The sequence below is a fragment of the Leucoraja erinacea genome, chromosome 5, assembly GCF_028641065.1.
Source record: "Leucoraja erinacea ecotype New England chromosome 5, Leri_hhj_1, whole genome shotgun sequence".
In the NCBI taxonomy this organism is placed as follows: domain Eukaryota; kingdom Metazoa; phylum Chordata; class Chondrichthyes; order Rajiformes; family Rajidae; genus Leucoraja; species Leucoraja erinaceus.
The window spans coordinates 9,441,104-9,466,358 of NC_073381.1; the positions used below are offsets into that span (position 1 = coordinate 9,441,104).

The window sequence follows — 25,255 nt, forward strand, 5'->3', positions numbered from 1 at the left end:
AAATAACCAATTTACAACACTTACCAGTTTTTTTACTGAGTTTGTATAGGAAAGTTTGCCGAGGATCAGAATGATCTCTACAAGTCAGTTGCAGTAGGGACCCAGACTTCTTCCACTTCTGCATAAACCAGAGTCCTGGTTATGAAAATAATGCAACAAGACATTAAAAGATAATTAATGTAAAATTAAGTAAATACATTACAGAAACCTATAATCAGATTCCAAAGCTACAATCTATACAATCAGTTCAAACTCTTATATCAGATTAAACAAAGAGGAAGGCACAGAGTGCAGAATATAGTTATTAGGATTGTAGTGCATTAGTTCCTTTGACAAAGTCCAATGTCCTCAATAGGCTAGAGGTAAATTGAACAGTACCCCAGCTTAGGGAAGGATCGTTCAGAAGCCTGATAATGGAGGGGAAGAAGCTGATAGAGTCTGGCAGGGCGCACTTTTAAGCTTCTGCAATACAGGAGCAGGGAGAAGGAGGAATGACCAGGATGAGACACGTCTTTGATTATGTGGGTTGTGTTGCCAAGGCACTATGAATTGCAGAAGGAGTCACGTACAAAAATACATCTACAACACTCTGCAATTTCTTGCAGTCTTGGGTAGAGCCGTTACCAAACCAAGCTGCGATACAACTCTACAGTATGCTTTCTATGGTGCGTCACGGGAATACAGTGATAGTAAAAGGCAAGTGTACATTCTGATACATGTTTATCAATGGACACCTAAATAAAGGGCTGAAATCCATCAAACTCAGCAATTTGTATACAATCACCAGAAATAATTTCTTATTGTTCAAAAATGATCATCCTGAATTTGATGATTTCCCCCCCCCCCCCCCCCCATCCCCATCTATTTATCTTGTTTAAAGGTACAATATTTTTTACAGGGCTTGACAGAATAGATGCAGGCAGGTTGTTTCCCTTGGCCAGGAGCCTAGAACCAGCGGGTTAGAGTTTCAAAATAAAGGGTAGGCTTTTCAGGACTATGACATCACAAAATGTATTCACCCAGATGGTGGTGAATCTGGAAAATTCTACCCAAGTGGCCGATATTAGTTCAATCCGAAGTGTATTTTCGACAGAGATGAAGAGTTAATTAGATGTTAAGAGAATAAATGGAATCTGGTTAGTAGCAAAGAGAAATGCCAGAAAATGCATGCTGTTGCTGGATGTTGGAAAATATGTCTTAATAGGCCATCTTATGTTTACCCTGCAGTTCTGATGAAGAATTCACATCAATGACATTGACCAAATACATTTGTTTGTTGTTACTATCTTATCTCAAAGATGGTACACATATTAATTCAGGACTGTGAATTATCATAAATAAAATTGACTTTTAGGAATCTAGGTTGTTCTAAAGGTACCATACATCCCCAGAATGTTGGCTTACCTGTATTGACAAGTGCACTGCTGTTGTACAAGGTCCCCAAGTGAGGCCCAGACAAAGAAAGGAACGTGTGCAATTTGTTCAAGTAAAATTTAAATCTCTGTCTTGTCAGTACTGATCGAATGATCAAATTACCTAAAGAGTGTCCTATAAAACTGTGGAAATGGGAAGAAAGGAAGAGACATCTGAATAGATTGGGAGTTAAACAAAATATTTCTACACATATTTTATGATTAAAAAGCATGCATTTTCTCAATCTACATCAATACCATCAATTCGGGGTGTCACAGTGGCGCAGCAGTAGAGTTGCTGCCTTACAGCATTTACAGCGCCAGAGTCCCGGATTCAATCCTGACTACAGGTGCTGTCTGTACAGAGTTTGTGCATTCTCCCCATGACCGCATGGGTTTTCTCAGAGACCTTCGGTTTTCCATATTCCAAAGACGTATGGGTTTACAGGTTGATTGGCTTGGTATAAATGTAATTTGTCCCTAGTGTATGTAGGATAGTATTAACATGCATGAATCGCTGGTTGGTGCAGACGTGGTGGGCCGAAGAGCCTGTTTCCGCACTGTATCTCTAAACTATCTCTAAAATTAAATCAATGAGCCGCCATCATGTTCGACCAGATGGTTCTAAATATCATTCCTTTTTAAGTGAGAATCACATAAATTTACACCACAAGAGGCAATTATGCCCATGGCTGCCAAATGTAATAACACAATCCAATTTACTGTTAAGGCTCTATATATTGCAGCTTTTGGACTGGTCATCTGGGTACATGGAAATACAATGTCAGTTCTTGTTTCTGCTGTTGTTTCAGGCAGCAGATTCTTTTGTTTTAGGTGGAAAAAAAACCCTTTTGTGCCAGATTATAGAAATACAACAAAACCTGTACATGGGTGGCTGAAAGGCTCTTTTTGGAAGATTTCTTAGTGTTGAAATGACGACTCAATCAATGTAATTTGTATATTTGCAATCTCTATAGTGCATTTTTGCGACAGCATAATTTAGCTATGTATTAAATAGCAATGACTTCCTTCAGTTTGGGAATACAGAATTATTCTAACACATAAGGGAGGAGGATGGCAGGTTTTTGCATTTGGAAAATGATGTCTCACAAATTTTATTGAGTTTTGTTTGAAGAGGGAACAAGAGGATTGATGAAGATAGTGTGGTAGACATTGTCTACATGCATTTTAGCAAGTCCCTTGGCAAGGTACTGCATGGCAGGCTGGTCTAGAAGGTTAGATCATATAGGATCCAGGGCAAGCTAGACAAATGTGGCATGAAGGTAGAAGACAGAGGGTGGTGTTAGAGGGCTACTAACAAGTGGTGTCGTGATTCTTCAAATCACCGGCATGCCCAACAGCTCGCAGGAACTGAAGTAAATACCTCAAGGTGACCCTGTTCAATGGTGATGGGAGATCAGTGAGTGCGACCAGAAGTGTTCCACTCAGGTGAAGTAACTGGCCCTGTGACACCAGTCCACTGTTATTTGCCATTTATATTAACATTTTGGATGTGAACACAGTGCCCTCCATAATGTTTGGGCCAAAGACCCATCATTTCTTTACTTGCCTCTGTACTCCACAATTTGAGATTTGTAATAGAAAAAAAAAATCACATGTGGTTAAAGTGCACATTGTCAGGTTTTATTAAAGGGTATTTTTTTATACATTTTGGTTTCACTATGTAGAAATTGCAGCTGTGTTTATACATAGTCCCCCCCCCCCCCCCCCCCCCCCCCCACCCACCCAAAAGAAGCCATTATGAGACTGAGAAACAAGAATAAAACAGTTGGAGACATCAGCCAAACCTTAGGCTTACCAAAATCAACTGTTTGGAACATTATTAAGAAGAAAGAGAGCACTGGTGAGCTTACTAATCGCAAAGGGATTGGCAGGCCAAGGAAGACCTTCACAGCTGACGACAGAAGAATTCTCTCTATAATGAAGAAAAAAACCCTAACACCTGTCCGACAGATCAGAAACACTCTTCGGGAGTCAGGTGTGGATTTGTAAATTCAAGGAGTATTCCTGATGGTAATAAAACATAAAATAGCGTAACACGGGAAATGGCTCTTCGGCTTATGATGGTTGTGATGACCTTGATGTCAATAATATAACAGGAAGAATTAAGTCTCAACTCGTAGGAAGGAACTGCAGATGCTGGTTTAAACTGAAGATAGAAACAAAATGCTGGAGTAAATCAGCAGGACGTTCCCGCTGAGTTACTCCAACATTTTGTGTCTACCTTAAGTCTTATCTCCACAGGTATTGATTTAATTGTACCCACAATCTATAATCCTCGTACAAACGTGGAAACAATGCAATAATTTTAATATAGCTATGGAAAAATAAAATCAAAGAAAAATTGGAAATTAAAAGATTCATCTTTAATCATCTTTTGCCAGCTCACCTGATTTTGGAGACAGTAAGATTGTAAATCTGAACATATTGTATTATCTCATCCAAAAGCCGATCAGTCATGGAATCAAAGTCTGCAAATGTGTCATTCTATGGAAGTAAAGAAAAAATATATATTTACAGATGTTAGAGACAAATTAAGTTTTATTTTAATAGTATTCACAATAAAACTCAGTGGTATAACCATAATTAAGTTTTTGACAAATTCAGCTGACTGAAAATCAGGTCAAAATGTAAAGTGTGTAGTGTGAAGAGAGCGTTTTGATCTTGAAAAGTGGTGAAAGGAATTTGTTGTCTTCCAAAATCCGCCCAAACAATCTCTCAAATGACAACTCAAATGGTGGGACTTAACTTTTTTCTCTGAATACGGAACATTTCTGACCTGTAGTATTGCATTAATTCATAGTTCATATTACAATTAAATGAATCTTAACACAGAGATACAAATGAAAAAAGGAAACTAATAAGAAAACAATGACATAAAACAATTATTTCTGTTGACGTAATTTTATAATTTATTATTAAATTTAATTTATACAATTGTTGTTACAATTTGGAAATAAGTAAATTACATTTAATGCTTATGCCATTGCATAGCAGAAACGTAATGCAAAAAATCCCTACAAATCTGAGAACTATGTATTCCAACAAATTGCTTGTGTAATTTGCAAAGAGTAGGAGTAAACGGGTCCTTTTCACAATGGCAGGCAGTGACTAGTGGGGTACCCCAAGGCTCAGTACTGGGACCCCAGCTATTTACAATATATATTAATGATCTGGATGAGGGAATTGAAGGCAATATCTCCAAGTTTGCGGATGACACTAAGCTGGGGGGCAGTGTTAGCTGTGAGGAGGATGCTAGGAGACTGCAGGGTGACTTGGATAGGCTGGGTGAGTGGGCAAATGTTTTGGCAGATGCAGTATAATGTGGATAAATGTGAGGTTATCCATTTTGGTGGCAAAAACAGGAAAGCAGACTATTATCTAAATGGTGGCCGATTGGGAAAGGGGGAGATGCAGCGAGACCTGGGTGTCATGGTACACCAGTCATTGAAGGTACGCATGCAGGTGCAGCAGGCAGTAAAGAAAGCGAATGGTATGTTGGCTTTCATTGCAAAAGGATTTGAGTATAGGAGCAGAGAGGTTCTACTGCAGTTGTACAGGGTCTTGGTGAGACCACACCTGGAGTATTGCGTACAGTTTTGGTCTCCAAATCTGAGGAAGGACATTATTGCCATAGAGGGAGTGCAGAGACGGTTCACCAGACTGATTCCTGGGATGTCAGGACTGTCTTATGAAGAAAGACTGGATAGACTTGGTTTATACTCTCTAGAATTTAGAAGATTGAGAGGGGATCTTATAGAAACTTAAAAAATTCTTAAGGGGTTGGACAGGCTAGATGCAGGAAGATTGTTCCCGATGTTAGGGAAGTCCAGGACAAGGGGTCACAGCTTAAGGATAAAGGGGAAATCCTTTAAAACCGAGATGAGAAGAACTTTTTTCACGCAGAGAGTGGTGAATCTCTGGAACTCTCTGCCACAGAGGGTAGTTGAGGCCAGTTCATTGGCTATATTTAAGAGGGAGTTAGATGTGGCCCTTGTGGCTAAGGGGATCAGGGGGTATGGAGAGAAGGCAGGTACGGGGCACTCAGCCATGATCATATTGAATGGCGGTGCAGGCTCGAAGGGCCGAATGGCCTACTCCTGCACCTAATTTCTATGTTTCTATAAATATCTTGTAAAGATTTTCTAGGATAAATTGAAAATAAAAACAGCAATCAGACAAACAGTATTTAGATAATAAAAATCTGAAAAACACACAATGCAGAAGACTATGGAAATGCAGGTGGGTTGCATTGCTGGACAGAGAAACAGTGTCACTCTTTCATTTGAAAGACCATTAACTTAGTTTCCTTTGCTGCAATTGCTACCTCTCCTGTGGAGTATCACCTGCATTTTCTTGGACATTCATGGATACAATACAGTCTGGGCTGGCCATTAAACACTCCTCTTTACATTAGTCCTAAACAAACTCATTTGTTTCTCCATAACACATAATTCATAAGGAGGCAAATGTTAATTGCTGCTCAAAAATTATCTTGGTGAAATATGTATGAAATATGATCAGCTCAAAGCTTGTTGGCCTTCCACAACAACAACTGGCACATTTCAGGTTGCTAAGGGATAGATTGAAGCTTGGTGCTGGTGATGCAATGGTTTTGGGGAAATACTGCAGTCTCAGCTCCCATCGCTTGACACTAAGGGTCTAAGAGCTATGTAGCGGTTACTCAAATACTTGAAGTTTGTATCGTCTCTAGAGACGACGAGTGACAATGCTCTGTGCACAGAAGGTGCTAATACTACAGAAGTATGGAATTCTGTATACTTCAGAATACAGAAGTGTATGAATGTTTCTGTTGAACAACACAATGAACAAAAATAAATCCATGTATTGTTTTTTTGTATTTTTTTCTGCATATATTTATAAATAAAGTTTATTTTTGATGTAATAAAATGGTGAGCTTTGCTATTAGAAGCTACCAGCGCAGTGCTGAGTCTTGTTATAAAGGCAGTGGATAATAATGTAGAATTGGTATTGGTTGTAATCAAAAATAGGAGGGGAAGGAAGACACGGGTGTGAATTCTGCATAGATCTTCAAAATGTGACCTTTCGATCAATCAGAGCATAAAAGGGGAAATACCAAGGCCATTTTTAAGGGAATTCAATTATAATGGGAATTTTTAATCTATATATTGTGGGAACAACCAAACTAGCAAAATTATTGTAGAAGATGGATTCTGGAATGTGCCAGTGAATGCTTTTTAAAACAGTACATTGAGCAGACTGGCTATTTTAGATTTAGTTTAGTTTAGAAATACAGCATGGAAACAGGTCCTTCGACTCACAGAATCCGCGCTAACCAGCAATCATCCACACACTAGTTCTATCCTAACACACTAGGGACAATTTACAGAAGTCAATTAATCTACAAGCCTGCACATCTTTGGAATGTGGGAGGAAATTGGATCACCCAGAGAAAACTCATGCAGTCACCGGGAGAACATACAAAGTCCAAACAGACAGCACCCAAAGTCAGGATCGAACCTGGGTCTCTGGCGATGTAAGGGAGCAACTGTAGCGCTGCTCCACTGTGCCACCCTAATGAATTTAGTCTAATGAATGAAGAATAATTAATAAAGGATTAGTTCTTTTGGTTAAAGATCCCCTGGGTGGTAGTGACTGCAATATGATAGAATGTCAAATGCATTTTGAAGATACGTGCCAGAGATTCATAACCAGCATCTTCAATGTAAATAAGAGCAATTATAGTATGAGGGAAGAGTTGTCCAAGGTGGATTGGGTAAAAGTGTCCTCAAATTGGTAACAAATTTGTTATTTAGGATGGTCAATCAGAAAACTCACACTTCAAACAAAATCAACAAATTTAACTAAATTAAATTAGAGGTAAGTGAAAGTTATTTACATTCATGTTATTAATGTTTCAAAAATCATATTAAAGTGCATATTCTAGTAGAATCAATATGGTTGAGCTGATTCAGATGTGCAGGCTTATTGAATTATTACATTTTAATAAAATGTATCTCTGATCAGCAACATAGGGGATCAACCAGAGTATCTTCTTGTTTCTTATTTCCCAAGTAAAATGTAAGATTACCTGATTTCTCTCTGACATAAGGAACTCCATTTGGGTCCCTGGAAATCCAAGTTCAATATACGTTTTTACCAACCGTAGGTCTGCGCTGTTCCCTAAGACAGAAAAGGCAACATGAATATCTCAGTTTCAACAACAAAATCTATTATTTTGAAAAAAAATTCAAGACACAAGACAAATCTAGAACACAGTGTATCGAGCAACACAGTGTATAAGCTATTTTGAAATTGGCAATTGATTTCTTATCTCATCCCCATCGCCTGAAATGTTCGGGTAACCAAAAATAAAAAGAACAGTCTTGTTTAATAAATACTTATATGTGCAGTTTTATGCTATAATGTCAAATGTGAAATTGTCAAAGGATTTGAAGTCAGCTAATTATTTCCCAATTTGGAAATGTGCATGGTGTCATGAAAATATTTCAATCAAAAAATATTAATTTTCAGGAAGAGAATGATTTCTCAATGGAATGAATGATCTAGGTAAAATCATTTTTAATACAAAGGTTTTATTTCAAAAATTCTGTTTTAGTTACAGATTTTAAGGAGCTAATGTATTTTAATTTTGATTTGAAAGATAACACCTTCCTAAAACAATTAGCTCTCACTGGTCGGAGTAAACTCGGTGGGCTGAAGGGTAATTTTCCGTGTTGTATCTCTAAACTAAACAAAACATTTAAATGACGCTTGGCCAGGTACATGGATAGGAAATGTTTACAGAGAGAGGTGAGGCAGGGCAAAACAAAAAGTGGCAGTTAATAAGTAGACACAGCCGAGGGGGGGGGGGGGGGTTGATAGACGGATAGTTGAAACAAAGGCCAGAGACAAAAGCAGATCGTGTGAGACAAACTGAAGTTGCAAATTGGGAAGCCGAAGGAATGAGCAAAGAGGGGGAAGGGGTGGATACCCAAAATTTGAGAATTCAATGTTCATATCATTGGGTTGTAAGTTATCCAAGTGAAATATGTGGTGCTGTTCCTGTACTTTATGTGTGGCATCACTCTGGCGATGCAGAGGAGGCCCAGGACATAAAGGTCAGTATGGGAATGGAAAGTGGAATTAAAATGGTTCGCAACTGAGGCGGCCCATAGGCCTTGGCAGACCGAGTGCAAGTGTTCAGTAACTCGGTGGACGGTGGTTATATGAAACAAGCTGCCAGAAGCGAAAGTTGAGGCAGGTGTTGTAACATCATTTAAGTGGCACTTGGGCAGGTACATAGATTGTAAACGTGATAGTGGTCAAATGCAGGCAAATAAGACTAGCTTAGATGGGGCATCTTGGTCGGCATGGTTTAGTTGGGCCATACAGCATGATTAGTTGAGTTATACCGCATGTTTCCATGACTTTATGACTCTATGAACCAAGAATTTTGGCATGGAATTTTGTCGCAACAAAGTTTCTCTCTGTTCATCCCTGCACAGGTCATGAGTCATCCTTCTGTGGACTAGTATCTTAATTGGGTGAACACTATCACATTTGTTAGTTTCACCGCCAGAATCTATACATCCATCTATACAAAACAAAAACTCTGATCTTGTGCTCTTCCGTTTGCGCATTTTTTTCTATTTGTGCAAAAACGGTATTCGATAGCGTTACGATTTTTCGTCAGCTCACTCACCGTTCTCCTGTGCTGCGAGTGCAAGAAGTTTAGTTCCGACGAGTAGTATATTGTAAAAGTTAGCGAGGTTTAAAAATCGTAATAACCGAATATGCGCAGTCAGGCCGCGCGGATTGGTCTCTTCTGTCACTCCTCGGGACGGTCCGCCCTTTCCTGCACCATCGCAGCTGGAGCTGAGGGATGCTGCGGGTGGTCGGTGGAAGTCTCCAACCGGACACAATTTTCGGAGGGACGGAAGCGGCCCGGCCCGGCTTCGGAGATGTCGCCAAACGGAAATTGTAGTGTCTGATCCCGGCGGAGAAGAGCGTCCAGCACCCGCTGTGAGTCCCAAACGCATCACCATCGTAATGCCCCGTAGCTCCAACCCCTTTCCCTCTGGTCCCTCTCACTGGCTCCTGCCCCCTCTCCCCCTTGGCTCGTCCCCCGTCTTTTCCCCGAGCTCTCCCTCCACCTCCACCCCCCATCCCGGTGCAGCCGTAGCTGCTGGTGCTTCTGGGCCGAGGCGAGGATCAGAGGCCTGGCTCTAAGGGCGCCAACGGCTGATGCTCCTCCAGGGCACGCAAGAAGGGTGAGGGGCGGCAACCTTGAGATCCAAGGAAGGTGTGGGGAACGAGAGGGGATAGAGGGAGAGAAGTTGTGGAGGGAGTGACTGAGGGTAGAGAAAAAGGAAAGGCGAGGGAGGGATTGGGGGAGGGGAGGAGGAGAGTGAAAAGAAGAGGGAAGAGGGGAGAGTGTGGGAGGAGGGGGAATAGAGGGAGGAGTAGAGGAGGGGGAGATATGGAATGGAGAATAGAGGAAGGCAGTGGGGGAGGTGAGGAGGAATAGTGGTAGGGATAGGGGTATGTGAGGAGTGGGGGAGGTGGGATAGGAGAGGGGTATGGAGGGTAGATGAGTTATGGAGGGAGGGAGTGACCGAGGGCAGGGGAAAAGGAGAGGGCGAGAGAGGTAAGGAGGTGAGGGGAAAGAAGAGGGAGGGTAAAGAGGAGGCGGGGTGGGGTGGAAGAGTGCTAGGAATGAGGGGAAATGAGCTACGCCGCCTGTGCAGTTGGGAGCTATGCATGAGTGGTGGAATATTGCGTTGGGAGACCAAGCCTGTGTAACAGGGACCCAACGGGTCCCACTTAGTCTAGTCTTAATTTACAGATATCACATCAGAGTATTCCTCAACATTTCTACTTATAAAACAATCCCAACTGAAGAGGCAGTACAGTGAAATACAGTACCCTCCATAATGTTTGGAACAAGGACACATCATTTATTTATTTGCCTCTGTACTCCACAATTTGAGATTTGTAATGGAAATAAAATCACACGTGGTTAAAGATTTTAATAAAGGCCATTTTTATACATTTTGGTTTCACCATGTAGAAATTACAGCAGTGTTTATACATCCCCCCCCCCCCCCCAATTTCAGGGCACCATGATGTTTGGAACGCATGGCTTCACAGGCATTTGTAATTGCTCAGGTGTGTGCTGAATTGCCTCCTTAATGCAGGTATAAGAGAGCGCTCAGCACCTAGTCTTTCCTCCAGTCTTTCCATCACCTTTGGAAACTTTTATTGCTGTTTATCAACATGAGGACCAAGGTTGTGCCAATAAAAGTCAAAGAAGCCATTATGAGAAGGGAAATAAAAATAAACGTTTTAGAGACATCAGCAAAACCTTAGGCTTACCAAAATCAACTGTTTTTAACATTATTAAGAAGAAAGCACTGGTGCACTTACTAATCGCAAAGGGACTGGCAGGCCAAGGAAGACCTGCACAGCTGATGACAGAAAAATTCTCTCTATAATAAAGAAAAATCCTCAAACACCTGTCCAACAGATCAGGAACACTCTTCAGGAGTCAGGTGTGGATTTTTCAATGACCACTGTCCGCAGAAGACTTCATGAACGGAAATACAGAGGCTACACTGCAAGATGCAAAAATAGGATGGCCGGGTTACAGTTTGCCAAGAAGTACTTAAAAGAGCAACCACAGTTCTGGAAAAAGGTCTTGTGGACAGATGAGACGAAGATTAATTTATATTAGAGTGATGGCAAGAGCAAAGTATGGAGGAGAGAAGGAACTGCCCAAGATGCAAAGCATACCACATCATCTGTGAAACATGATGGTGGGGGTGGGTACTGGCTCACTTATCTTCATTGATGATACAACTGCTGATGGTAGTAGCATGATGAATTCTGAAGTGTATGGACACATCCTATCTGCTGAAGTTCAAACAAATGCCTCAAAATTCATTGGCCAGCGGTTCATTCTACAGCAAGATAATGATCCCAAACATACTGCTAAAGCAACAAAGGAGTTTTTCAAAGCTAAAAAATAGTCAATTCCTGAGTGGCCGTCAATCATTCGATCTGAACCCAATTGAGCATGCCTTTTATATGCTGAAGAGAAAACTGAAGGGAACTAGCTCACAAAACAAGCATAAGCTAAAGATGGCTGCAATACAGGCCAGGCGGAGCATCACCAGAGAAAACACCCAACTGGTGATGTCCATGAATCGCAGACTTCAAGCAGTCATTGCATGCAAAGGAAATGCAACAAAATATTAAACATGACAACTTTCATTCACAAGACATTGCTGTGTCCCAAACATTATGGCACCTGAAATGGAGGACGGGGGGTGGGCGATTATGTATAAACACTGCTGTAATTTCTACATGGTGAAACCAAAATGTATAAAATCCTTTATTAAAATCTGACAATGTGCTCTTTAACCGCATGTGATTTTTTTTCTATTACAAATCTCAAATTGTGGAATACAAGGGCAAATAAATAAATGATGCGTCTTTGTCCCAAACATTATGGAGGGCACTGTTTACAGGTAGATGGCCGTAGTCCTGGAAGTCCTCAACAATGATTCCAAACTTCATTTTCAAGGTATTGTGAAACACAGACCAGGAAGCCTCTTTATGATTTCCATGTGTTACCCTCCCACATACTTTCTTTGAGGGAACTTCAATGTCTACTGCCAAGAATGACTCAGTAACTTTATCATAAACAAGCAGGCATTGACATAGGGGTCAAAGCTATCAAGTTGGATCTGCAGCATGTGGTCAACAAACAAACACGTGGATTAACCAATTGATCCCATCCTCAGCAACTCTGGCACTCAAAAAAAACAAGGGTTCCACTCATTAATGAAACTGTACATAATTATATGCTATGGCTGTCAAGATAAGGTCTAGAGAAATTATTGAGAAATAAAATTAAGTGGTTCTCCTATTATGCCAAGCTAAATTCAATTTTGTGCGAAAGTAACATGTCAGGATTTCTAATTGGCATTTCATCAGTTATTTTTAAAGCAGAATTGCAAGTAATAATTTGGTCATTACATCACACATTGGAGGATGTGTCAAGCCTAGCTTTATACTATCAGTTTCCCAGTTCGAATATACAGTCTCAAGATAACTGTCTGGACAAATGGGCCAGATATCCCATACTGAACCATGTTCTGATGCTCCACTAAATGCTTCTTTCATTAAACATACCATCCAATCCATGAACGCAAACTATTAGATGAATGCCGTCGTCCAAGTTTTCATCGCTCTCCAAGCTGAAGTAGGGGGTTTTGGAAGCCAGGTCAGAAACATCACTGTACATAAAACCAGGAAACTTCAGTAGTTTCAACTCCTCTTTGGCCTGGAGGAATCTACGGTCAGAACAGATTTTCATTTTATAAATTCAGACTTTTAAGCCAATTGTCCAACTTGATTGTAATGGCACATTACTTGCTGCACATTCAGTCTTCCTTACATCGACTGTTATTTAATTTCCATAAACAATTAATCACTTTGCGTACATAAGATAAGCCATTAAATTAACACTTAAAAGTACAAACTAGAAGATAACTAGGGACTTTTCCAAGCACTCTCAGATTTGCTAAGAAAGGTCGTAGGAAGACAATAGGATGAAGAAAGCAATAAAACCCATCAATCCGTGTCCCTCAACATCTTCCAGTCCCGCCTCAAGACCCATCTCTTCACCTCTGCCTATCCTTAGCCCCACGTCCCCCTCCCTTTTCATCTGTGCATTAATTGCCTCATATTGTGTTTTGAATTGAATTCTATCTTTACTTTGTGTACTAGTCATGTCTCTTACTATTTATTTCATTCCCCTTACATGTTTTTCCTCTACCTGCTAAATTTTTGTAAGGTGTCCTTGAGACTCTTGAAAGGCGCCCATAAATAAAATGTATTATTATTATTATTATTATTGTTATCAAAGTTGTGAGACTTTCAACTCGTGCCAAATCAAAAAATGAAAGCAAAACAAAAGATATTTTTGTATTGGAAGATGGCATATCAAAAATGGGGATGACATTATCAGGCATGGTCGGTATCGAATTGTCTTCATTTGTTTAATCTTTGCATATTTCAAAGAATTAATACGTGTATTGAGGAGCACTGATATAATTAAAATTAAAGTTAGACACAAAATGCTGGAGTAACTCAGCAGGACTGACAGCATCTCTGGAGAGAAGGAATGGATCACCCAGCATTTTGTGTCTGTCTTAAGTGTAAACCAGCATCTGCAGTTTCTTCCTAAAATTAAAGTTAATTTAGTCAACTCTAGAATGGTAAAAATCTTATGCTCCACAATATCAGAGCAAATAATAGTTGCAAGTTAGTCTCCTTTCAAACATTCTGCAAAGGCATTACATCAAATCAGCTTCAATTTAATCATGAGGAACATTTACTATGTAAGATTGCCACCAGAATATCACAATCACCTTTGATTTGCAAATGATTGTGATATTCTGATGATTAAAGTAGTTGCAGAGATTGTGCAGGAGGGAATTATTTCGATTCCTGAGGCATTGGGACAAATCTGGGCGAGGTGGGACCTCTAGAAGCTGGGAGAACTGGAATAAATGTACGTGAAAAGATTCACAAATGTTCTGCGTAAGATTTAAACCAATTTGGTAGGATGATTAGCAAGATTGTAGCTTCAAAAGGAGGAAAATGGATTTGGAGAGATAAATAGCAGTAGAACAGGTACTGGGAGTTTAAGAAGTCAGAAATAGACTCAAAGTGAGTACAAGACAAGTCTTAGATGTATTTACATGTATGAAGTGGTTGGTGACGTATAAGTGAAATTACAAGTGGAATTACAACGGTGTGGCAATAACAAAGACCTGGCTAAATATGTGGCTGGAATACACAATAAATATTCCTGGATACAAAATGTTCAGATTAGATAGGAAAAGGCATTAAAGAGAGGAGCAGCAATGTTAAATAAAGAGAATAATGCAGTATTGGAGAGTGAAGATGCCCTTCAAGGGCAAATCTCACTGGGTCGAGAATAGATACGACTCAGGTGAAAAGGAATTAAAACATGGCAGCCAAACCAGCAACTGAACAATAAGAGGCCTTTAAAGTGGAAATGTCTCATTAAAGTCTAGGTACATTCCCCCAAGGGAGGAGAGTAAGGGGATTAAAGTTTGGGCTCCTTGGATGACCAAGGATAGAGAGTAAAATGGAAGTGCATCATGACATCCTTACTATTGTACTCTACTTGTACTTGTTTACACAATTGAGAAACAGGACGATAACAGAAAGTTCCAAGCTGAATTAATGGTAAGGAAATGAGTGAAGCAAACTGAGAGGATGGCTAAAGACAGGTAAGAAATCCAAAAATATTTTATTGACATGTGCAAAGGAAAAAAGTTGCACGGGTTGAAGCTGTCAATCAGAGACTAAAAACCTTCAGTTTAAATCTACTAAATGGACACTTTACATTAATCTTCATCAAGGAAGGAGATGCCAAAAATCTCAGCAGCCTCACATTTGAGTAAAAGAGCAGGAGGTTCTACTGCAGTTGTACAGGGTCTTGGGAGCACACCTGGAGTATTGCGTACAGTTTTGGTCTCCTAATCTGAGGAAAAACATTCTTGCCATAGAGGGAGTACAGAGAAGGTTCACCAGACTGATTCCTGGGATGTCAGGACTTTCATATGACGAAAGACTGGATAGACTTGGCTTGTACTCGCTAGAATTTAGAAGATTGAGAGGGGATCTTATAGAAACTTACAAAATTCTTAAGGGGTTGGACAGGCTAGATGCAGGAAGATTCTTCCCGATGTTGGGGAAGTCCAGAACAAGCGGTCACAGTTTAAAGATAAGAGGGAAATCTTTTAGGACCGAGATGAGGAAATCATTTTTTACACAGAGTGGTGAATCTGTGGAATTCTCTGCCACAGAAGGTAGTTGAGGCCAGTTCATTGGCTATATTTAAGAGGGAGTTAGATGTGGCCCTTGTGGCTAAAGGGATCAGGGGGTATGGAGAGAAGGCAGGGATGGGACACCGAGTTGGATGATCAGCCATGATCATATCAAATGGCGGTGCAGGCTTGAAGGGCCGAATGGCCTACTCCTGCACCTATTTTCTATGTTTCAAAGGGAAATGTAATTGAGACAGAAACTTAGCCATGCATCAGGAAACCAAAAATAATATTAAAGATAATTATTGGTCTGGAGGGAAGTCTTCGTAGAGTTCTCGAGGAGTTGGCACTAGGACCTTCTAGAGATCTATTGGTTTGCCTTGGATACATAGTTCTAAAAAGGCTGGAAAGTATACTTGCATAAGTTGTTGAGAGTGGAAGTACAGATTGAAAAAGTGGCTGAATGCATACTATTTCCTGGGTTTTACATATAGATGCATATAATACAATAGTAAACATGTCATGATGAACTGTATAAAAAGCATTGATTCAGCTACAACAGTAAAAATGTATCCAACTCTCAGCACCGCCCTTTATAAAAGATATGAAAGCTTTTTATATGAGTGCAGAATAGATTTACCGAAATGATTACAGAGACATGAATTTTGGTAATGTGAATAAACTGGAGAAACTCGGTTTGTTTGTTGGATCAGAAGAGACTGCACGGAAATTTGATATTTTTGACGAAACTGCAGATGCTGGAAAATCGAAGGTAGACAAAAATGTTGGAGAAACTCAGCTGATGAGGCAACAATTATGGAGCAAAGGAAATAGGCAACGTTTCAAGCCGAAACCCTGGAGATTTGATATAGGTATAAAGGATACACAAAGTGGATAGAGAAAAAATATTCCCATTGACAAAGTAGTCAAGAACTTGAGGACATAAAAGTGATTGGCAAAAGAACCAATAGCGTCATTAGAATAGTTAATTTTATCACATAAATTATTAGGGTCTAGCACGCATTGGAGGTGATGGAGGCAGATTCAGTTGTAGTTCAAAAGGGAGCTGGATAAGTATCTGGAAGGAAAGTATTTTCAAGCCCATTGAAAAGGATGAGAAGCGGGTCTAGCTGTTAGGATTAGAATGGGATTGCTTTTATGTTGGACACGTCTTAATTCAACGAGTAGAGGTTCCAGGTTGTAACTATTCCGTGACAATTTCAAAGTTTTAAAACAATTTGATTCAGCCTGTGAGACTGTTCAATGGAGGGTATGGAGTTCTGACACTGAAAGCAAATTTGTCCAGTGGCTGAAGATTTCTCATTCCAGTAAATTACGATTATTAGTGGGGTGCAAGATTGCAACCTTCACGTGGTCTATCCTGTTTCGACGAATGCAATCAACCCGGGATGCACAATCATATAAGATCAAATAGAACAAGTTGTCCTACAACTTTAGGCTGTGCACGCCATACGCAAAAAGATTGCTAGTGACTGGACAAAAGTCTGAGGGTTCTGAAGCAATTGGGGAATCAACTGGTGGTGGATAGAGATAGTAACGATATACAAATAGAGGCTGATTAGTATATGCTGCCAAATCAGCTGCATGTTGATAACAATGGAGGAGTTTATAGCAAGATCATGAGTAATCTCTAAAGTGACTGAATGTAAGTGGAGAACATTTTCTTGTCGTGTTTGTCATGTGCAAATGGTTAGTAGCACAATCATATAACAAATTGTTTACAAAATTGGACAATAATGGAGTGTCATAGGAGGATCGTATAATTAACATTGTGAAATATTATGTTGAGGTTGAAACAAAATATAAAAACAGGCTAGAGGAATTCCAATCTGAGTTATAAAGTCATATATTCATACAGCACGAACACAGGCCCTTCAGCCCAATGCATCCATGTCGAACTAGGTGCCTATTTCCAAGCTAGTCCAATGTGCCCACTCCAGGCCCATAATCAATCTAATCCTTTCCTATTCAATAAACATGTCCAAATGTCTTCTACATCTTGTTATTTTACCTGCCTCAACTGCTTCTTCTGGCAGCTTGTTCCATATACCACCACTCTGAAAAAGTTACCCCTGAGGGTAACTAATCCTCTCTAGTTCTTAATTTCCCTATACTGGGATCAAGATTCTGTGCAGTCACCATATGTGCTCCTCTCATAATTTTATATACACCTCTATAAAATCACCCCTCAGCCCCAAGTCTTGCTGACTGATGAAAGACAGTATGCTAAAAGTCTTCTTCACTGCTCTATCTACCTGCAATGCCACTTTCAGGGAACAATGTGCTTGTACTCCTAGATCTTTCTGCTCTACAATACTACCCAAGGTCTTATTGTTATCTGAGAAGATCCTTCCTGGTTTGACTTCCCAAAATGCAACACCTCATACTTATCTGAAATAAACTCCATTAACCATTCCTAGGCCCAATTGCCCAGTTGATCAAGAACTATTTTAGTGTCATATGCAATCATTCCCTGTACATTTTCATCTACTTCACTGAACACTAGTGACCGCCAGGCCCAGTTTGAGCTCCCAGTTAAGAGCCACTTCAATCGCCCTTCCCTACGGACCTGTCTGAGCCCTCCACTGCCAGTCAGGCCACACACAAACTGGATGAATAGCACCTCATACTCCACCTGGAACCCAACAGCATGAACACTGAATTCTTCAATTTCAGATAAGCTACACTCACCATCTACCCAGCTTCCCCTATCCACACCACCATTGCTCCCTCGGGTTCTACAATTCACTCTCCATATTCCTTTCCTATCATTTTCTACAATTTTTACCAACATGGTGGAAACCACATTTACTGAAGAAAGAGGACATCTCAGGGTCTAGAATGGAAAGCCTCATCCTGGGAACGGAGGAGACTAAGGAATTGAGAGTAGGTGATAGTGTTTTTGCAAGAGGCAGGGTCAGAGGAAGTGTAGTCCAGATAACTGTGGGAGGTGGTAGGTTTGTTGTGGACTTCGGTCGACAATATGATGAAGACAGGGAGATCAAGAAAGGGGAGAGAGGTGTCAGAGATAGTCCAGATGAATTTGAGGGAAGAGTGGAAGTTAGTGATGAAGTTAATGAAAGCAACGATTTCTGCACAGGTGCAGGAGGCAGCCCCTAAGCAGTTGTCGATGTAGCAGAGAATGTGTTGGGGGATGTTGCCAGTGTACACCTGGAGCAAGGACCATTCAATGTAATCGACAAAAGGGCAGGCAGAACTGAGGGGTGCCCATAGCTACACCTTTAACTTGGAGATATTTTATATCGCAGAAAATACAAAATCTCCTTGATTCAATTTGTTACCCAAAAATTCTAAAGATTTGTATTATATGTTTGAAAACAGATTTGTGAGTAGGAATAGAGTTCTGTGTAAAGAGATGGATATATGAAAAAAAAGCATAGCTACTTACATGTGCATTTGTTCTTTTGAAGCAGCATCCTCATACCAGCAAACTGATACAACAGAGCCTGAGGCAGCACTGATTGGTTGTTTTGTAATTGCATCAAGTTTACTTTTAGAAGACAAACCACTGATAGATGGGGAATCTCTGGCAACTGAGGAAAATGATAAACAAGTCGGAATGCATGGTCCTGGCAAGCTTGCTCCTGTGGCATGATCAACATTAATTAGCTCAGATCTGACTACATCACCTCCATCACACACAGCATCATTGTCAGCTTCGTAATAACCATTTTCGATCATTTCTTGATCCTCATCATCTTCTACTTGTGCAAGAGTAACAGGGCCAAAAGTCTCCTTTTGAGGACTTGTGGGGCAGCTGTCACAACCACTAGGACTAATATCAGAAAGATCTGTGCTGCTTCTAGATCCAAAATAATTCTCCACCAATCCTTGTTTCACAATGTCAATGCTACTAGCAGCTGAAAGGTTTGTCTGCACTTTATCATTTGCCTCCTGGAGAACTGGCATTTCCTGAATTATATCTGCAAACCCTTTTAAGTTCAATTCTGGATCCAAACTTTGGCCAATTTCTGTCACATCTGAGGTAGGACTGCTTGGCTCATCAAGATGAATAATTTCAGAGTTCAGTTTAATTATATGTTTTGTGGATGCTTTTGCTAAATTTAACTCTTCCATAAGGTCTTGAGTCTCTCCAAAAGTATTAGCAGAACTAATATCTTGCTGTTGACTCTTGATGTTATTTTCTTGAACAGCTACACAGTTACAAAACTCATCAGAAAATTCAGAAATATGAGGAACTGGTTTTATAGGCTCTGAATATTCAAAGAATGCAACACTTTGTTCTTGAACTATGACATTGGAGTGTTTTATTTTTGATTTAAGCTGGTCTAATTCAGCTGCTAAGAGTATGGGTTGTTCATCGATTCTTGGCTGTGCAAGAATGGCAGCAACCTTTGAGCTTTCATGAAATGGATGTGCATTATCATCATCATCATCATCTGATGGCAAGGAATTTATTGAAGTCAAAGATGATTGTATTTCACTTACAGCACTTATACTCTCTGTACAGCGGCCTTCGATCACATTCCTTAAACTTAAATCTGGTTTAAGCAGCAGCTGCATGCAAGACTTTTCACTGAACACAACTTGGTCCAATATTGGCTCAGAGGCTAAACCTGAAACTGGTTGAAATGCAAAAGAACTGGGTTCACTTTCAATGTCTGAATCTGAAATTTTGGAAGAGCAAGTGACATAAACGTCTGGCAATTTAACAGGTTCTCCACTTAGAACCAAATTAAAAGACTTTGTAACTGCATTCGGTAGTGCACTTTCAGCAGCAGCAGGGCATTGCAGATTTTTTTCGGACAGTAAATAATCAGGTTTAGAATCCAGGAGCTGTGATTCAGGAGATGGACAAAGGTCTTGGTCATCATGTTTAACAGGGACTTTGGGAGCCGTTAAGACTATTACTTTATCCCCTTCATATGTGCATTTAGTCCGTGGTTTGACTTGAATACATTTGACTCCTGATGCTGGTGCTATTTGCTGCTTATTTAAACAATCAACTGAAGTTTTAGTAGATCTTGCACACATGAAGGTTGAAGACTCGGGACCTGCCTGAAATACAGCTGATGATGCAAATGTACAAGATTCCATTTTGTGATCATTAATGTTGCAACCAAATTCATTGCAATTTTTAGTTTTCATAGTCTCTGCATTTTTTTCCATACTCGACAGAAGAGGTATCAGTTCTTTATGTTGACATAAAAGCTCACTATTTAGTTTTGTCCTATCATCAGCTCCTTTGCTGGTGGGTACCTGCCCACCTTTTGGACATATTGAAAGCCCACCTTCAGATTTACTGCTCTCTCCCAAGTTTGAATTTTTAAAGGATTTATAGCCAACCAATATCACTGAATCCTTGGAGTTTTGTTTCACCAATTTTTTGCTGTTCTCAGACTTAATTGTCTTCTTAAGCTTTGCCACTTTTACTTTTGATTTGCTGTGCTCATCAGCTTTAATCTTTTGCAGTTTTGTCAGCGGCTTCTCACTTTCAGTATGTTTAATATGGTAGATGCTTGCTGGTCGTGCTTTAAAATCAGGACTAGAAAAACCTGAAGGGTTATGATCTTTTGAGTCAGATTTTTCCAATTTGACAGAAAAAGATGATCTTCTTAGATTCTGAACTCCACTCCAGGGAACATCCAAGTCTGTTAAAGAAAAAATATCAGAAATTCATGAACGGATCAAAACATCCTTATTTAATTATGATGTAACACACATAAAAAAGAAAAATTATACCAAAAAAAAAGTTGAATTTCAAAAAGTGAGAGTTGCAAATAGATATTTCAGATCTATTCACGTCTCGAATGCATGAAATGCAGATTGCAGGTGGGAATTCAGAGTTGCAATCAGATTAGTCATGATTGTATTGATTGGAAGAGCAAGGTCAAAGGGCCAAATAGGCGACTCCTGTTATCGATCTGTATGTTTGTGAATAAAATATATGGGATTAATACAGGAAATTGGCACATAATGAATGGCAGAACAATGCAAGAAACTGAGTTTCCTACACTCATGTATTTCTTATATTCATATACTTATAATCTTCTGGAATTTTTTGAAGATGTAACTAGGAAAATTTACAAGGGAGAGCCAGTGGATGTAGTGTACCTTGACTTTCAGCAAGCATTTGATAAGGTCCCACCTAGGAGATTAGTGGGCAAAATTAGGGCACATGGTATTGGGGGTAGAGTGCTGACGTTGATAGAGAAGTGGTTGGCAGACAGGAAACAAAGAGTAGGGATTAAGGGGTCCCTTTCAGAATGGCAGGCAGTGACTAGTGGGGTACTGCAAGACTCAGTGCTGGGACTGCAGCTATTTACAATATACATCAATGATTTGGATGAAGGGATTCAAAGTAACATTAGGAAATTTGCAGATGACACAAAGCTGGGTGGCAGTGTGAACTGTGAGGAGGATGCTATGAGAATGCAGGGGGACTGGGCAGATGCATGGCAGATGAAGTTTAATGCAGATAAATGTGAGGTTATCCACTTTGGTAGCAAAAACAGGAAGGCAGATTACTATCTAAATGGCGTCAAGTTGGGAAAATGGGAAGTACAACGGGATCTGGGGGTCTTTGTACATCAGTCTATGAAAGTAAGCATGCAGGTACAGCAGGCAGTGAAGAAAGCGAATGGCATGTTGGCCTTTATAACAAGAGGAATCGAATATAGGAGCAAAGAGGTCGTTCTGCAGTTGTACAGAGCCCGAGTGAGACCACACCTGGAGTATTGTGTGCAGTATTGATCCCCTAATTTGAGGAAGGACATTCTTGCTTTTGAGGGAGTGCAGCGTAGGTTTACAAGGTTAATTCCCGGGATGGCGGGACTGTCATATGCTGAGAGAATGGAGCAGCTGGGCTTCTACACTCTGGAGTTTAGAAGGATGAGAGGATATCTCATTGAAACATATAAGATTGTTAAAGGCTTGGACACGCTAGAGGCAGGAAACGTGTTCCCGATGTTGGGGGAGTCCAGAACCAGGGGCCACAGTTTAAGAATAAGGAGTAAGCCATTTAGAACGGAGACGAGGAAGCACTTTTTCTCACAGAGAGTGGTAAATCTGCCCAATTCTCTGCCTTAGAGGGCAGTGGAGGCAGGTTCTCTGGATGCTTTCTAGAGAGCGCTAGATAGGGCTCTTAAAAATAGCGGAATCAGGGGATATGGTGAGAAGGCAGGAACGGGGTACTGATTGGGGATGATCAGCCATGATCACATTGAATGGTGGTGCAGGCTCGAAGGGCCTACTCCTGCATCTATTGTCTATTGAAGCACTATCACAATGGTTAAGATTTCATATGGATTCTTTGCACAACCCTTTGAGTTCATCTGGTAAAGAAACCCTTCAAACTCTTAAGAAACCTTACTAACACTTAAGAAACTAAGTCAACTCAAAAAAGGAATTTCCAAAAATAACAAAATTATGGCATTGTAATCATAACAAATTCAGAGGTTCCATTTATTGATCTACTAGTTTATTAAATGAAATCCTCAAAAAAAATTACAAGCTGCTCTGCCATTCAATGAGCTTGTGGCCGACCTGATTGTAACTAGACTGATTGTTCTGCATGACCGCATGGGCTTCTTTTGGGTGCTCAAGCCCAAAGATGTGCAGGTTTTTAGGTTAATTGGCCTCTGTAAATTTGATTCATGTAAGGAGTGGATAAGAAAATAGGATAACATCGAACTAGTATGAACCAGAGATCGATGGTTGAAGTAAGCTCGTTGGGCCGAAGGGCCTGTTTCCATGTTGTATCTCTGAACTAATCTCAGTTTTATTTGTCTGGCATAGGATGAGATTACCACACGAGAAAAGGAAAAGATTGAGCCCAAAGTCTCCTTGCAAAACTGCAACATCCATTTTTCCTCTGAGGAATTTCAAAGATCCTTTAAAATGGAAGAGTTCTTGGGATGGTATTGAGTCAGAAGTTCACTGAAATGCTATGTAAGTGGCAGAAGAAGTGCACTACTTCACAAATTACCTATCTACCTGTCCCATTCAGGCACCCACTGTTCTCATCACTGGCAGTGGTTCCAGACCCATCAGTCACCTGAGAACACAAGCTAGTCATCTGGAAGGACTGCTTAAGATGATTATCTAAATGTTTTATATTTCAGAAGTCTTGTCCTCATCATCTACTTTTAATTTACAGACAACTGAAAACTTTAATCTATCTATATCTATATACTATTAAAAGTATCGCCTTGTTTGTCTGTCTGTCTGTGAGATCGAGGAACTATGCCAAAACGATACACAATAGCGTGAATATATTTGCAGAATCTTGCTCAGCTTTTTCCCGTGGTCGTTAGTATCAGGTTTCTTCACATTTGATGTTATATTTCACGTTATTAATATTTAAAGTTAAAAAAAGCCAACTTTGAAAATAATAACTGTCTGTGAGTGGGAGACTTTTCTTGCAGCTTCCAGTGATGTCACAATGGCATCTCACAGTCGTCCAATCACAATGGGATCTCATTTACACACGCTGCAGTGAACCGAAAATGACATCACAATGTGATCTCTGCTGCCAATAGAGTTATGAGAGTTGACGGAGTGGAGGATGGAAGGAGAAGAAATGTTATTTAAACATTGCTTAGTGGGGGAGTGCGAAAGGGGAGAGGTGAGGGAGTGACTGAGGGTAGGGAAAAGGAGAACGAGGGAGAGGTGACAGAGAGACACGGGATCAGCAGCTTCAAGGGGAGTGAGATTTTTGCCGCCCTCCACACACGTGGGAAGGATTGATTGGCTCAAGGGAGCACCGACTCAAAAGTCAAGTCCATTCAATGACTCCGGGAAGCTCCGACAGCCCCCCCCCCCCACGTGGGAAGGATTCATTAACTCCAAGGAGCACAGACGCCAACCCAAAAGTAGTCAATTAATTGGCTCCGGGAAGCGCTCATTGCCCCCCCCTGCCCCCCATCGGGAAGGATTGATTGGCTCAAGGGAGCGCCGACCCAAAAGTCGAGTCAATTCATTGGCTCCAGGAAGTGCCCACTACCCCCCCCCCCCCCCCCCCCCCCCCCCCCCCTCCTCCCTTGGGAAGGATTGATTGACGTAATGCAGTGCTGACACAATATATCGAGTATATTCATTGGCTCTGGGAAGCGCCGACTGCCCCCCCCCCACGTAGGTAGGATTCATTGCCTTCAGGGAGCGCCGGCGCAGACTCAAAAGTTTAGACAATTCATTGGCTCCGGGAAGCGCTCAATGAGTGGTGGAATATTGCGTTGGGGAAACGGGGCCCAACGGGTGAAGGGGATAGGGCGGGGAGAGGGGTTATGGAGGGTGGGAAGGGAGTGACTGAGGGGAGGTGAAAGGTGAAGGAGGGAGTGGAGGAGGGGAGGAGAAGAGGGATCGTGAAGAGGAAGGGGAGGGAGTGTTGGGGGATGAGGGGAAATGAGCTGCGCCTGCGCAGTTGGGGTCTATGGGTGAGTGGTGGAATATTGTGTTGGGCGAATGGGTTACGTCGGGGGAACAGGTGATGGGGGTGATTGGCTTTGGAGGGCGCCTGTCTGCAGGGTGAGCACTGACGCCGCGTTCGGGGACCAGACCTCCCGTGTGACGCCCCCCCTCCCACGATGTCTGTGTTGAACATTAAATAAAAATATTTAATATTTATCAAAATATTAAACACCTAAATGCTCCATCAAACTGGCTCTGAAATATTTTTCACCTTCAGGGAATGAATCCAAATATCGGTCCTCAAAGATAATGGGCAGTGAGTTGAAGTCACCATCTAGTTCTGCGCATTCCACGGGAAGAGATGGAAGGGAATTAAAATAGGTCGAATTCTTCACAGCTGCAGCCATCTGTCCATGGCTTTGTGCACTGAAATTACCCAAAATATGTACACATTAAAGGTGAAATATCACATATTTTCGCATGCATTAATGTTCTTGGTTTATTTCAAACTGAGCTTTCAGTAAGCATAACATGTTGTTTTTGAAATAGGGTATTGAG

General features: G+C 40.8%; 2 protein-coding genes across 9 annotated transcripts in view; both read right to left on the minus strand.

The window, feature by feature from the left end:
• Window positions 1–25,255, minus strand: part of sdhaf4 (succinate dehydrogenase complex assembly factor 4) — a 139,505-nt gene that overhangs the window by 22,471 nt on the left and 91,779 nt on the right. The window lies entirely within an intron of this gene.
• Window positions 1–25,255, minus strand: part of fam135a (family with sequence similarity 135 member A) — a 117,264-nt gene that overhangs the window by 4,175 nt on the left and 87,834 nt on the right. For all 8 annotated transcript variants that reach the window (XM_055635031.1, XM_055635030.1, XM_055635028.1 and 5 more), the window contains 7 exons: window positions 24,969–25,123; window positions 18,717–20,940; window positions 12,615–12,775; window positions 7,507–7,598; window positions 3,823–3,920; window positions 1,405–1,556; window positions 25–135 (listed from right to left, as the gene is read on the minus strand). In XM_055635031.1, coding sequence (XP_055491006.1) covers window positions 25–135; window positions 1,405–1,556; window positions 3,823–3,920; window positions 7,507–7,598; window positions 12,615–12,775; window positions 18,717–20,940; window positions 24,969–25,123 — 2,993 coding nt within the window. The remainder of the gene's footprint in view (window positions 1–24; window positions 136–1,404; window positions 1,557–3,822; window positions 3,921–7,506; window positions 7,599–12,614; window positions 12,776–18,716; window positions 20,941–24,968; window positions 25,124–25,255) is intronic.